The 12650-nt window shown below is 40.7% G+C and overlaps 1 protein-coding gene across 4 annotated transcripts in view; it reads left to right on the plus strand.

The window, feature by feature from the left end:
- The first annotated feature begins 3115 nt into the window (after nt 1-3115).
- LOC307004856 (protein phosphatase 1H-like) overlaps nt 3116-12650 on the plus strand; it is a 44403-nt gene continuing 34868 nt past the window's right edge. For all 4 annotated transcript variants that reach the window (XM_079624381.1, XM_079624380.1, XM_079624382.1 and 1 more), the window contains exons 1-2: nt 3116-3524; nt 7825-7990. In XM_079624381.1, the coding sequence (XP_079480507.1) occupies nt 3286-3524; nt 7825-7990 (405 nt within the window). In that variant the 5' untranslated portion in view covers nt 3116-3285. The remainder of the gene's footprint in view (nt 3525-7824; nt 7991-12650) is intronic.

Below are 12650 nucleotides of genomic sequence, written 5' to 3' on the forward strand. Positions count from 1 at the left end.
CTTGTTGACATATAACAGTAAAAGACGTAATGTTAAGGTCTGAATGGAACCCATTTAGGCTACCCATGAGCATAAATACATAGCCAGGAAGAAGTACTTTAAACCAGCCTTTATTAATTATTATTGCAGAGATGGGGTTTGGGGCCTTGGGACTGTTTCTGGGGGATGAGTCTGAGGGAAGAATAGAAGACAATGGTAAGGAGAATGCAGAAGACAAAAGGTAGGTAAAAAAAAAAAAAGTGAACCCCCAGAAACAGTCCCACGGACCCAGCCCCAAACCCCATCTTTGCAATAATCATTTTTTTCTTCCCCTCGCTTGGGCCCCAAGTGCGCATGCGTGCCCATAATGCCCTTTGATTACAAGCTTGGGGGAAATACGATTAATTGCAATTAATTACAGCAAATTGTGCAATTAATAGTTATTTTTTTTAATCGATTATTGATTATTAAACTATTGGATCTGCCCAGAGCCACTCTGGATATGCCATAACCAATCGCTAACATTTGGTCGTGACGTATGACGACTCAAACTAGCACACAACCTCAACGTCATCGTTCTCAGCCACTCCCTCTGATCGCTGGTTGGACCGGTAAAAAATTGATTGGAGAAAACCCAAGAAACATTTTAAAATATCTAAAATTACTGAATATAGGACTGTAATTGCAAACGATAACACCTTTTTTATTTTGCCCTCGGTTCGTCCCCCCTGTCTCCTCTCCGCTGGGCTCTGCCCATTTTTCCAGCATTTTTCAAATATTGCCAGTGGGTGGAGTTAGGCTCTGGCCAGGGGTTTAGTTACCCTTTAATTTGCTTCTTTTTCAGCAGTTCCTTGTTACAATGTGATGTTGGTTCGACATCATGTTTTTACTTAGTTGTTTGACACTTGGCTTTTAGGTGAGATGGTGGTCTTTGTAACAATGTTTAGTAAAACACAATTTGTCGCAAAGAAAGCCAGAAACAAAGATAATCAAGAGAAATAGTATCATAATCCACTAATCTTACCACTGATCAAAAGTAGAAATTTTATATTAATGAATTGCACTCACAAACAATACTTTCTTACCACAGATCAGACATTCTGAATTAAGATTTGTAAAATAAATGAAAGGAAAAATATTTTAAGATTCACATGCAGACATCAAGATTCAGCATATGAATCTCAACAATGGTGACATGCTTCATGCTGCAATGCATGTTGGGAGCCACCATAGTATAAAACCAGCATGCATTGCTGCATGTAGCATGTCACCATTGTTGAGATTCGTATGATTCTTGATGTCTGTGTCTCTACGGAAAATAAAAATCCTACTATGTATCTAAAAATCTAAATTCAGAACTTAATATGAGAATGAATATAAACTATTGATAACAAATAACCACTTTTGTTCTGGAGTAGAATTAGTGAACTATTGTACTTGTAATTATGCTGAAACCTATTTCACCTGATTATCTTGATTTCTGGCTTTCTTTGCAACAAATTACATATTTTGGTAACCACTTTTACAAAGACCTCAGCTAAAAGCCAGGGGTCAAACTGCCCAACTAAAGGAAATATGTACATATAATATATATTTTCAATAAAACATCAACTAAACCTCACAACAACAACTAATTCTCACAACAACAAAAAAACTTCTGCTGAGATCTTGAGAGATTCATTGTCCTAATTTATTTGGTGATTTCGGGCTGTGTGGCTGTTGTAATTGTTGTGTTTCATTGTTTTCGATGGTTACTTGCTATCTGGGACCCTAATCAAACACACCTGAACCAGAAAATCAATGTCTTCGGGATTATTAGAAAGCCACAGTCAGCGAAGTTTTATCAGGGTTGGAGCTAAACTCCACAGAGCTGTGACCCTCCAGGCCCGAGTTTGCCCATCTCTCCTCTAATTGCATGACCCAAGCTTTAGCTGTCGGACAGATGGCCTCACATTTGACTCTAGAATACTTTGGTATACAGAGGAGTTCATGGTCGACTCATTGACTGTGAGGTGCCCAGGTCTTGTGGCTGCAAAACAAGCTGAAAATGATCACCCCTCCACCAGCGTGATGGACAGTTGGTGTGACGTGTTTGTGCGGATATGCTGCGTTTGGTATTCGCCTTCCTTGGCGCTGTGCATTTTGGCCAAACATCTCCACTTTCGTCTGTCCAAAGGACATTGTTCCAGAAGTCTTGAGGTTTGCTCAGATGCAACTTTGCAGACCTAAGCTGTGCTGCGTTCTTTTCAGAGAGAAGAAGCTTTCTCCTGGCAACCCTTCCAAACATCCCATACTTGTCCCGTCTTTTTCTAATTGTACTGTCATGGACTTGAACATTTAACATGCACTTGTAAAAGTGTAAGTCTCCTGTAGAATAATAGACTTCAACTTGTTTGGAAATGGCCGTAACCCTTCTCATTGATGGGCAGCAACAGTTGCTTCTCTGAGATCATTGTTGATGTCTTTCCTCCTTGGCATTGTGTTAACACACAAACCCCGGGTTTCACAGACAAGGCTTAAGCCTAGTCCCAGACTAGAATTCATGTTTGAGCTGTTTCAACTGAAAGCAACGAGCACTGGCACATCTTAAAATATGTCAGTGCCATTGTTTTGTCTCAAGATGCACAACATGTTTTTTCTAAGGCATGTTTATAAAAGATATGTAAATGTCCTAATTGAACTAAGGCCTAATCCTGGCTTAATCTAAGCCCTGTCTGTGAAACCAGGCCACACACACCTGCATGCTCCAGACCAGTAAACTGATAAAGATTATGCTTTTAAGAGTTAGTCACACATGCTGATGATAAATTAATAAAAGGCATTTGATTGGCAGCGCCTGACTGCTATTAACGTATTAATTCCCATGGAAGCATTAAGGGTGTAGGCTACTTTGTCACCCATGGATTTTCGATTTTGGTCTAGTTTTTGTTAAATAAATAACTACATGATGTAATATGTCATGTGTTGTTGTTCATCTAAGGTTGTATTTACCTAATTTTAAGACCAGCCAAGATTTGTTATGATGTCCTGATGATAAAACCATATAATTTTTTTACATGCCTGTATGCATCATCAGTTCCTGCGCAAGTCCCACGCAAGCTGTCATCGTATTAAGCCGCACAGAAAACAGATCCATGAGATCACATGACTTCTAATCCTTGAACTATTTCCGCTTTGGTTCAGACACTTACTGGAGAATTTGTGAAGCAAACACACGACTTCATTTAACGTGTCGCAGGGCTGTGGATCGTGCAGGTGGGGGACCATCGGAAAGAAGGAGACGCACGAACACGGCGCTCCGCAGACATGTTCACGCGCGTCAAATCCGCAGTGGCCAGCTTCATGGGTGGAATCATGGCCGTATCGTCTATTAATAATAATGACCGTTCGGGTGGCTCGGACCTGCCGCTCAAATACCCCTACATGAGACCGAAGTTTCTAGGACTGTCGCCGGATGAGATCGAGTGCTCGGCGGATCACATCGCTAGACCTATCCTTATCCTGAAAGATACGCGGAGGTTGCCGTGGGCGACGGGATACGCAGAGTAAGAGCAACTCGTGCCTTACAAAATTACACCATCACATGAACATGCATCGGTGTGACACATGGTTAACATGCAGTTATGTATGATGCTGATAATAATAATAATTAAGTAGCCTAATACACGTGCAACTTTTTGTGTCGAGCATCCATTCATTCATTGCTTTGTGCAGTTAGGTATAGTGTCAAATATAGGAATGCTTGTGGAATATAGGGTAGGATGGGGGTAGATGCCCCCCTTAACAACAATGTAAAATATCTTTTAAATTGCTACATATTTAGATATAAGTTTAGCATGTGCAGCAGGAGGAGGATGCATCAGCCAATGTGTTATTATGGAAAATAAATAGAAACATTTGCTAATTTTGTTGTTATAAGCACAAAATGTCAAATATTAAAAGTGGGGTAAAATGGCCCCTATAATGGGGGTATAGATGGGGTAAGAAGCCCCGCAGGATATTCTTTTACAGAATGTATACATTTATATAATCCTTATTAATATCTAAAGTGTCGTTAATGTCAAATACTAAATAAACAGTTGGATTTAAAAATTAGTTTTGACAATTTAGTTAAAACTGATGACCAAATAATTGACAGACAAATCATTTAATAACTGATGACAGACAAAGCAGAAAAATAGATTCATCTGAAAGTTAAAATGATTCTATATGACTTATACAGGCATATTCATATTTACTCATTTATTTTCCCATATTTGAATTGAATATGTTATAGAAACACTATGAATGCAAATATTTCTGAAATGCACATCTAATTCATGGAAATACTGAATCTTACCCCAAGAGTCTAATTTTACCTCCAAATAAAAACTAATGTAGGCTACTTACAAATCCCCCATTAACAAATAGAGAGAAGCAAAAGTTACAACGGTCAAAGTTCAAGGCAAAGGGAGATATTATCTTTTTTTTAAATACCTTTTTAAGGACAACAAAAGGCTGGTAGGGACTACACGACATTCCTTTTGTTGTTAGTGATAAAAAATACTATGGAAGTCAGTGCGTGCTAAGTTACATTCTTTAAAATATCTTCTTTGTCATCTTCTGATGACAAAATTTTCATTTTTGGATGAACTGTCTGTTCATAGTGCAATCGTCAACATCTCCCGATGTCAGCATCAGAGTATATGTAGAGCACTTGCAGGCAGGTTGCGAATTTGGTACAATGTTATTCCAGAGGCAAGGAGCATAGTGGCTAAAAGCAGCATCACCGAATCTTTTAGTTCATGGTATTGTTAAAAGAAAAGAATCCGAGGATCTGAGAGTCCTTCCAGGTTCACACACTGTAAGCATTTTTGAGAGATAGTCTGGAGCAAATCCATGCAATGCCTTATAAATTAATAAAAGGTTTATAAAATCAACACGAAAACTAACAAATGACTTTAATATAAGTGTAATGTGCTCTTTCTTCTTTGTCTTTGTCAATACTCGAGCAGCAGAGTTTTGTATTAGTCTGTGGTAGACCAGAAAGGAGGGGATTACAATAGTCAAGCTTGCTCCTATGAATGCTTGCATTAATTTTTCTGTGTTGCTCGGAGAGAGAAATGGTCTTATTTTGGCAATGTTCTTTAGATTATTAAATGCTATTTTGTTAATATTACGTACGTGAGCTTTAAAATTCAAATTAGAGTCAAAGACAACTTCAAAATGTTTTGCCGCTTGGGTTTAATATCAGTATATTTAGTTTAGGGGTCAATTTCTCTCTCTGCGATTTTGATCCAATAATAAAATCTTCTGTTTTATCTTGGTTGAGTTGTAAGAAATGTTGTGACATCCAGTCATTAGTGTCATCAGGAGACACGGCTACATATAACTGTGTATCATCAGCATAACTGTGAAAAGAGATAACATGTCTCCTGATGATATGGCCGAGAGGTAACGTATATAGATTAAAAGTAGTGGTCCTAAAATGTATCCCTGAGGAACTCCACACGGTACTTTATAATGTTCAGACAAGGCATTATTAATAGATACTACAATTGTTCTTCCACTAAGATATAAAGAAAACCTATTTAAAACGATTTCAGATAGGACAACATAGTCGCTTAATCTATTTAAGAGAATCTGGTGATCTACTGTATCAAGCGCAGCACTCAAGTCAAGCAGCACCAGAACTGAAGGCCAATTTCTGTCTATGTTTATTTTTATGTAACTTACTACTTTAATAAGAGCGGTCTCTGTACTATGTTTTCTAAAACCTGACTGAAACATTTCTAATTTTGAATTTGAACTTAAAAATGTTATCAACTGATTAAAAACAAATTTCTCTAATATTTTACTTAAAAAATTAAGATTTGAAATGGGTCTATAATTACTAGAAGTTAAAATATCTGAATTCCCTTTTTTATGTACAGGTTTTACTAGGGCAGATTAAAGATCAGAGGGGAAAATACCAAGCTGTAGGGATTTACTCTCCAGTACCTTAGCTCCAGGAAAACAATGGACCGCTGCTTTAGTGTGAGTGAGTGAAAGCACCCAGATGATAGAATCACCTATCACCACAGTGGAGGCAGGCAATGGTAATGAAGGTGAAGGAGATCTAGAAGGTAGAGCGATAGGAGTTTGGTCAGGGAGTGAGGCATGATTCTGCACCTCAAAACAATTTGCCAACTTTAATTCCTGAGGTGGCCGCGTTTTCCTTCGTCAACCACTCGTTTCCATATTCCCCTGAGCATGGTGTTGAGTCAGTTGAGCATCCCACAACCGGGGCCGTAGCGTTGGGGATCAGCAGTGGTGAGAGTTCCTCAACCAGTGTACCCACGCATGGCTTTTGAACCGGGAGAGTTGATGCGAGAAGTGCCGAGTTTTGTACGCCTATTGCAGCGGATCCAATTAATACCGTAGGATTAAAAGTATCTTGTATTTTTGAAGTCTCATTTTAAACTTCATTTGTCTGAGTTTCTTGTGCTCGTCAATTCGTTTTTCTTGTAATACTTTGATCTTGTTGTATTTGGAGCAAATCAAGTTTTCCACTAAATCCTCTGCGCTAGAACATCTCACAAAGTTTGCATTTTTGAGCCCTCCTGTTCAAGATGTTGAATCAAGATGTTGGTTGATCCGCTGTAGTTTGTTTCGTTGCTTGCTCCACCATTGGAGCTCCACAGCATTTTAAAATAAACTTAACTCAAACTTTAAGTTTAGTTATCTAACTCTGTTATCTTACCGGTATTTGAACCTTCATCGCTGTTAAAAGACCGCAAAATGATCGAAATTTCTTTGACGTGTGTGGAAGTTACCCTACTCACCAACGTCATGTCCAGTCTCCTGTCACTTCCCAGAGCTCAGCCAGTCCTCCAGCCCTGCCGCTTCTGGAAGTTTACTGTCCCTGGAAATGCCCTGCCAGGACGTCGAGCCTCATTCCATCTCGGCGGTTCGACTTGTCGGCTCTGCCCTTGCTCCTCTCACCTTCGGCTCCTCGTCCAAGTGTCTCCACCGGGTTCCCTCGTCCCAACGGCTATCCCTTGGTCTGTCGTTGCTCTGCCTACGCAAACGGACATCTGGGCCCTCCGCTGCGCTCTGTCTCTTGCGGCTAAAGCGGGATCTTTCCTCCCTTCTTGTCCACCTCTGTCCTCTGTCTCCCCAGCGTCGCCCTGTCCTCCGGATTCTCTGGCTCCACCTGCGATACTCGTCGCCGAGACATCGCCTGGGTCTCCTTAATCAACGATATCTCTCAGCTCCTGCGGTCCCCGTCTGCACCTGTGGGTCCATCGTCTTTCACGGTTGTCCACCAGCTGTCGTCAGCCACTACACCACCTTGGCTCCTCCCTCCCTCGACTCTGCAGTGGGGTGTCGGTACTGGGGAGCTCTGGGTCTGAAGAAGAATAGAATAAAAGAAGAATCCTCCACCGTCTACATACTGTAGGGGTCTCCTCTTCCAACAATCACCATCACTTTACCTGGTCCTCCTGCCATCACCAGCCTATCACCACATCCTCGCCCTCCTCCGGATAAACAAAATCAAACCAAAGCACATCAGAAACAAACACGACCCTGGTTCAGTGTCCAACCCTCTTTGCTTTGTTTTTCAAATGTTGGAGTACATCATATACCTGATGAATACCAATGAATCATGACCTCCCATGTGTTATAATAAGCCTGTGTTACCCACCATGGTTGATCACCAGTCAAACCAGTAAAATATTCACCAGTAAAATATTGCCTTTTATATTTAGTATGGCACATTTGTTGCTGTTTTTTAACTAATGTATGATTGTCTATTTTTAAACATTACCCTATTTACCATTAAAATGAAAATGATTAGTGTCATGCTATCTGTTTGTGTTTCAGAGTAATAAATGCAGGTAAAAGTGCTCTGAATGAGGACCAGGCATGCTGTGAGGTTCTACTGGTCAAGAAGAAACCTATAGGATCCCTGACACCCAGAAAGACATCTACAAGTAGAAGGAGGTCGTCCCTTCCCAATAGTGTTGGCATGGGAATGTGTGAAAATGATGTAAGTGATTGTTTACTGTACCAAGTACACTGAATATCTATTGAACAACAATGTTTTTTTTTTTTAAAAGAGCCTATTTTATTATTAATAGGATTGGGGGAAAATCACACATATCTGTATATCTTAATATTTTCTTTTAACACGTTAAAAATAACAGAAATTCCTGAAGTAGCTATGCTAATGTATTTTCCTTACATCCTTTATCTAGAGTTATAGTATACGATCTCACTATCTGTGTGCCATTCGCCATCTTCGCAAAGCAATAGAGATTGGCTGTCCAAGGATTGTCCACATGTGCCTAGTCGGGTCACTATGGGATGAAAGTAGTCTAAATTAATAACAAATGCACGCCTAATTATCCATAAATTTGATATTTGTTACAAATGTATCTGTTTTGTATAACCATGCTATGGTTTCCAACATACACTTAGTTAGAATAATATTACAATAATTAGAGATTGAGGTTCACCCCTATTTAGTTTGGTCTAACAACATTCTGTTGTTCTAAACGGAAAACCCATTATTAGACTCTACAGTTCTAAGTATACATGACTAATGCCAATGTGTTAGTCCGATCTCTAAAACTTGTGCTGTGCTGTGCTCCTCTGGTCCACCTAAGTTGTATTTTAGGAGCTAATCTGGTACTAACCTGATCATAGAATTGTGGTGTTATAGATTTACCACAATCTACTAGAGTTAATAATTTCAGTAAGTCAGAATAAATGCAAATGTAACTATTTATTATTAGTCAGGTAAATGTGTCATGCCAATTACATAATCAATTCAAAGATAATCAATACAATAACTTCAAATGCCCAGAGATAAAGAGTAAAATATGTACAGTATACCTGACATCATAAAAATAAAATACATAATTAGGGGCTGATCGCATTACCAATCGCCATGAGCCTCTTGAGACATTTCTTTAAGTACTTAGTGTGTACTGTGTGTTGTGCGTTTGAGTGAAGGGAAATAAATGTAAATGAATACAATACTGAGGTGATTGACTCTTGGATGGAGATGCTAGTTTCTCAAGAGAAAGTTCAAATGTTAATTTCCTTTGTTTTCTCAGAGAGTAGCACTCTCTTCCAGTTTTTCCAGTTTTTCCAATCTTACAGGTGCAATCTGAGAGATAAGAATTGAACCAAGCCAGAGTACTACCAACATTTTTTATAGATTGTAGCCTAATAGGATGTTAGTGTCAAATGCCACAGTTAAATCGAGTAAAATTAGTATAGTTAAAAGTCCTGAGTCAGCTGCTATCAATAAATCATTCGAAATCTTGACAAGGGCAGTCTTTCTACTATGAAATAAGCCATAAATCCATGCTGGCAGCTTGGTAATTCTCATATTTGCCCCAGAGAACCAGGACAATAGATTCCAGGGGGGAAATAGAACAACGAGCAATCTACAGAAAGAGCAGGCTAACCTGCAAATCCAAGGCTGCGTTTACACTGCGAGTCTTAATTCACAGATCCAATCTTTTGACCATATCCAATTTTTTGGCCTCCCTGTTTCACTTTAGACACGACTGGTATCCGATATTTGTGTTTACATTCATTGGTGCCCAAAATTTTGCCAGCATGGACAAGAAAACAGCTGTCATGGATGTTTTGCAGTGCAAAATCTGGCCAGATATATACAGGAAAATAGCAGAAATTTTATAGTAAAGCTTGTTGGTTTAATTACAGCGAAGTTATCACCTCATTATCGATATCGGATATGTATCTGATTTAAAACCACTTTTGGAAGTGGCACAGATCGGATGCGAAAAAAATCGGATCTTGTGCGGATTTTTGTGTTTACACGTGTGCAACAATTTTCGATCTGTGTCAGACAGACGTGAGTAAACAATCGGATTTGTTTTTTGGGGCCAATGTAAACGCAGTCCAAGTATCAAAATCTAGCAGTGAAAACACTTCCAAGAGCAATGGCAGCAAAGCACCAGCCGTTGTGTCTTTGCTTGGATGGAATCACTATTATTGCTCTTTTGTTCAGGAGAGGAAATTTCTTACTGGATGCCATGCGTTAATTTTCCCTGTATCTGTATTATCCCTCTTGAATTGTGGGGGGTGTAAGCAGCAAATTGCAGTCTCTCCAATTGTATATTTGCAGTGTTCTGGAACAATCTTGTGGCTGAGTTGGGAACACATTTGTGGTCTGTATCATGTAGCTGACTGGTCCACCTGTGCTGTAGCAGACGGATAGATAGTTCTTTATGGGCCAGGCAGGTTTCTGTTCCGGAATTCCTGTCTGTCCTGCTGTATTCATGTGAGAGTCATGTTGGAATCTGACATCTGTCCACTTTTGATGGAAACGTCAGGTTTCCAGCCGTGCACCTTTGGTGCAAATGCGCGGCTAGGCTACTAATGGTCCATGTGAGGCATGCGGAGAAGACCCTTATTTTCCATTCCCTCCACAGTGAGAGCAGACCTTCCTTGAATGAGCACTTTATCTGTAAATGTTCTGTCCTTCCAGGAGACCACTTCTTGAAAGCAGGTGTCTCATTGCCTGTTTTTTACGCTCATTCTGCAAAAGCTCACGCTTTTACTCTGCAAACAGAGTATCACGTTTTAGGGATAGTTTTTACCCTCAGGTATAAGGCTACTGAATGATAGTACAACAGGAAGGAGGGTTGAGGTTTGAGCTTAGTTACTATGTTTACTGCGCTTGGCTGTTTTAATGTTATTTATATTTTTTATTATTGACTGTTGCTGAGAGAGTGCCAAGGCACATTGTATTTCATTGCTGTGGTACTCATATGCATATGACATAAACTTGAACTGAACTAAACTGAACTGAACTGAAAGGAAGGAGAGGAGGGTCCGCGAAAGAAAGAAAGAAAGTTCATACTTTATTCAGCATCACACACACAAGAATCTCTGCCTATCCGATGGCTTAATACCATCTTTCCTACTGCAGACTTTGCTAAACCACACCACAGTATATCCCTCACCACAGTATATCTTCCAGGAGACCACTTCTTGAAAGCAGGTGTCTCATTGCCTGTTTTTTACGCTCATTCTGCAAAAGCTCACGCTTTTACTCTGCAAACAGAGTATCACGTTTTAGGGATAGTTTTTACCCTCAGGTATAAGGCTACTGAATGATAGTACAACAGGAAGGAGGGTTGAGGTTTGAGCTTAGTTACTATGTTTACTGCGCTTGGCTGTTTTAATGTTATTTATATTTTTTATTATTGACTGTTGCTGAGAGAGTGCCAAGGCACATTGTATTTCATTGCTGTGGTACTAATATGCATATGACATAAACTTGAACTGAACTAAACTGAACTGAACTGAAAGGAAGGAGAGGAGGGTCCGCGAAAGAAAGAAAGAAAGTTCATACTTTATTCAGCATCACACACACAAGAATCTCTGCCTATCCGATGGCTTAATACCATCTTTCCTACTGCAGACTTTGCTAAACCACACCACAGTATATCCCTCAGCACAGTATATCATATAGTTTTCATTGTTAAGGTTTATTAACGTAATCGAGAAAGCACAAAAAGCAGCACAAAAGCAGCACAAAACGTCTCAGGTTATGAATGTAACCTATGTTCCCTGAGAACAAGGAACGAGACCCTGCGTCGAATGACGCTTTGGGGAAAGCCTCAGGCATGACAGGTGTCTGAAATCACTATCAAATCACGGCAATCACATTGCGACAGCTTGTGAATCATTAACGTGAATGATTAACGTGCGACCTGGAAGTATATAAGGGCGCCTTGCAAACATGACAATCATCCTGTCGTCTGAAGGGACTGTTTGGTAGGCAGGCCCCGAGGCATGGCAAGGAGACACTGTGTCTCGTTCCCTGTTCTCAGGGAACATAGGTTACAGTCGTAACCTGAGATGTTCCCTTTCTAAAGGGAACTCGCACTGCGTCGAATGACGCTTTGGGGAACGATATACCCACACCGCCATGCTAAGGGGAGTGCATGCCAGGAGGCAGTGACAACTGTCAGAACCAGCAAATTCATATGAAACGCTAGAACCACTCACCCTCAGGTCACACTGGGCTGTCAGTGGCAGTATTCCCTACGGTCATAGCCCAAGCTATAAGCCTAACAGGAAGACCTCCATAAACAATGTTTACGGACGGCCTACCTGGGCCTGCTCAAAGGCCTAGGACCACAACTTCAATTTATAAGGGGTCTCTTCTAGGGAATGTGGCTAGGGAACCCGAGGGAACCCCAGCCAGTCACTATTCGGGGGAACGTACCTCCCGAAATGCCACCAGGAAGGCCTGACCTGGTGTCACTTACGTCAGACACTTCAGTCTGGCCAACTTCCTGTCTGTCCGGAGACAGAGCCTCTGGACATTGCCTTAGGTAAGGGACTGCGACCCGAGGGACTGCAAAGCTGGCAGTGAACCACTCGGCCCGGATCTCAGAGACGGGATATCCCGGAGAGTATGACTCAGCATAGTGCTTTACAACCCTTTCCAGCGAGGGGAGTTTCTCTACTTGATCCACCAAACTACCCAGTGTTTGTGTTTCAAAACACTGAGGAGGCCTGTGAAGGCCTAGGGGCTGATCTAAATGGGAGGCCTCACGAGAGGCCTACGACCGTCTGTCCAGACTCAGGAGTCCAAACACTCATAGTGACAGAATGCAGAGAAGGGGGCGGGCCTTGGCCTAACAACTCCCATGGGA

This window comes from Phoxinus phoxinus (assembly GCF_949152265.1).
Source record: "Phoxinus phoxinus genome assembly, chromosome: 9".
NCBI classification, from domain to species: domain Eukaryota; kingdom Metazoa; phylum Chordata; class Actinopteri; order Cypriniformes; family Leuciscidae; genus Phoxinus; species Phoxinus phoxinus.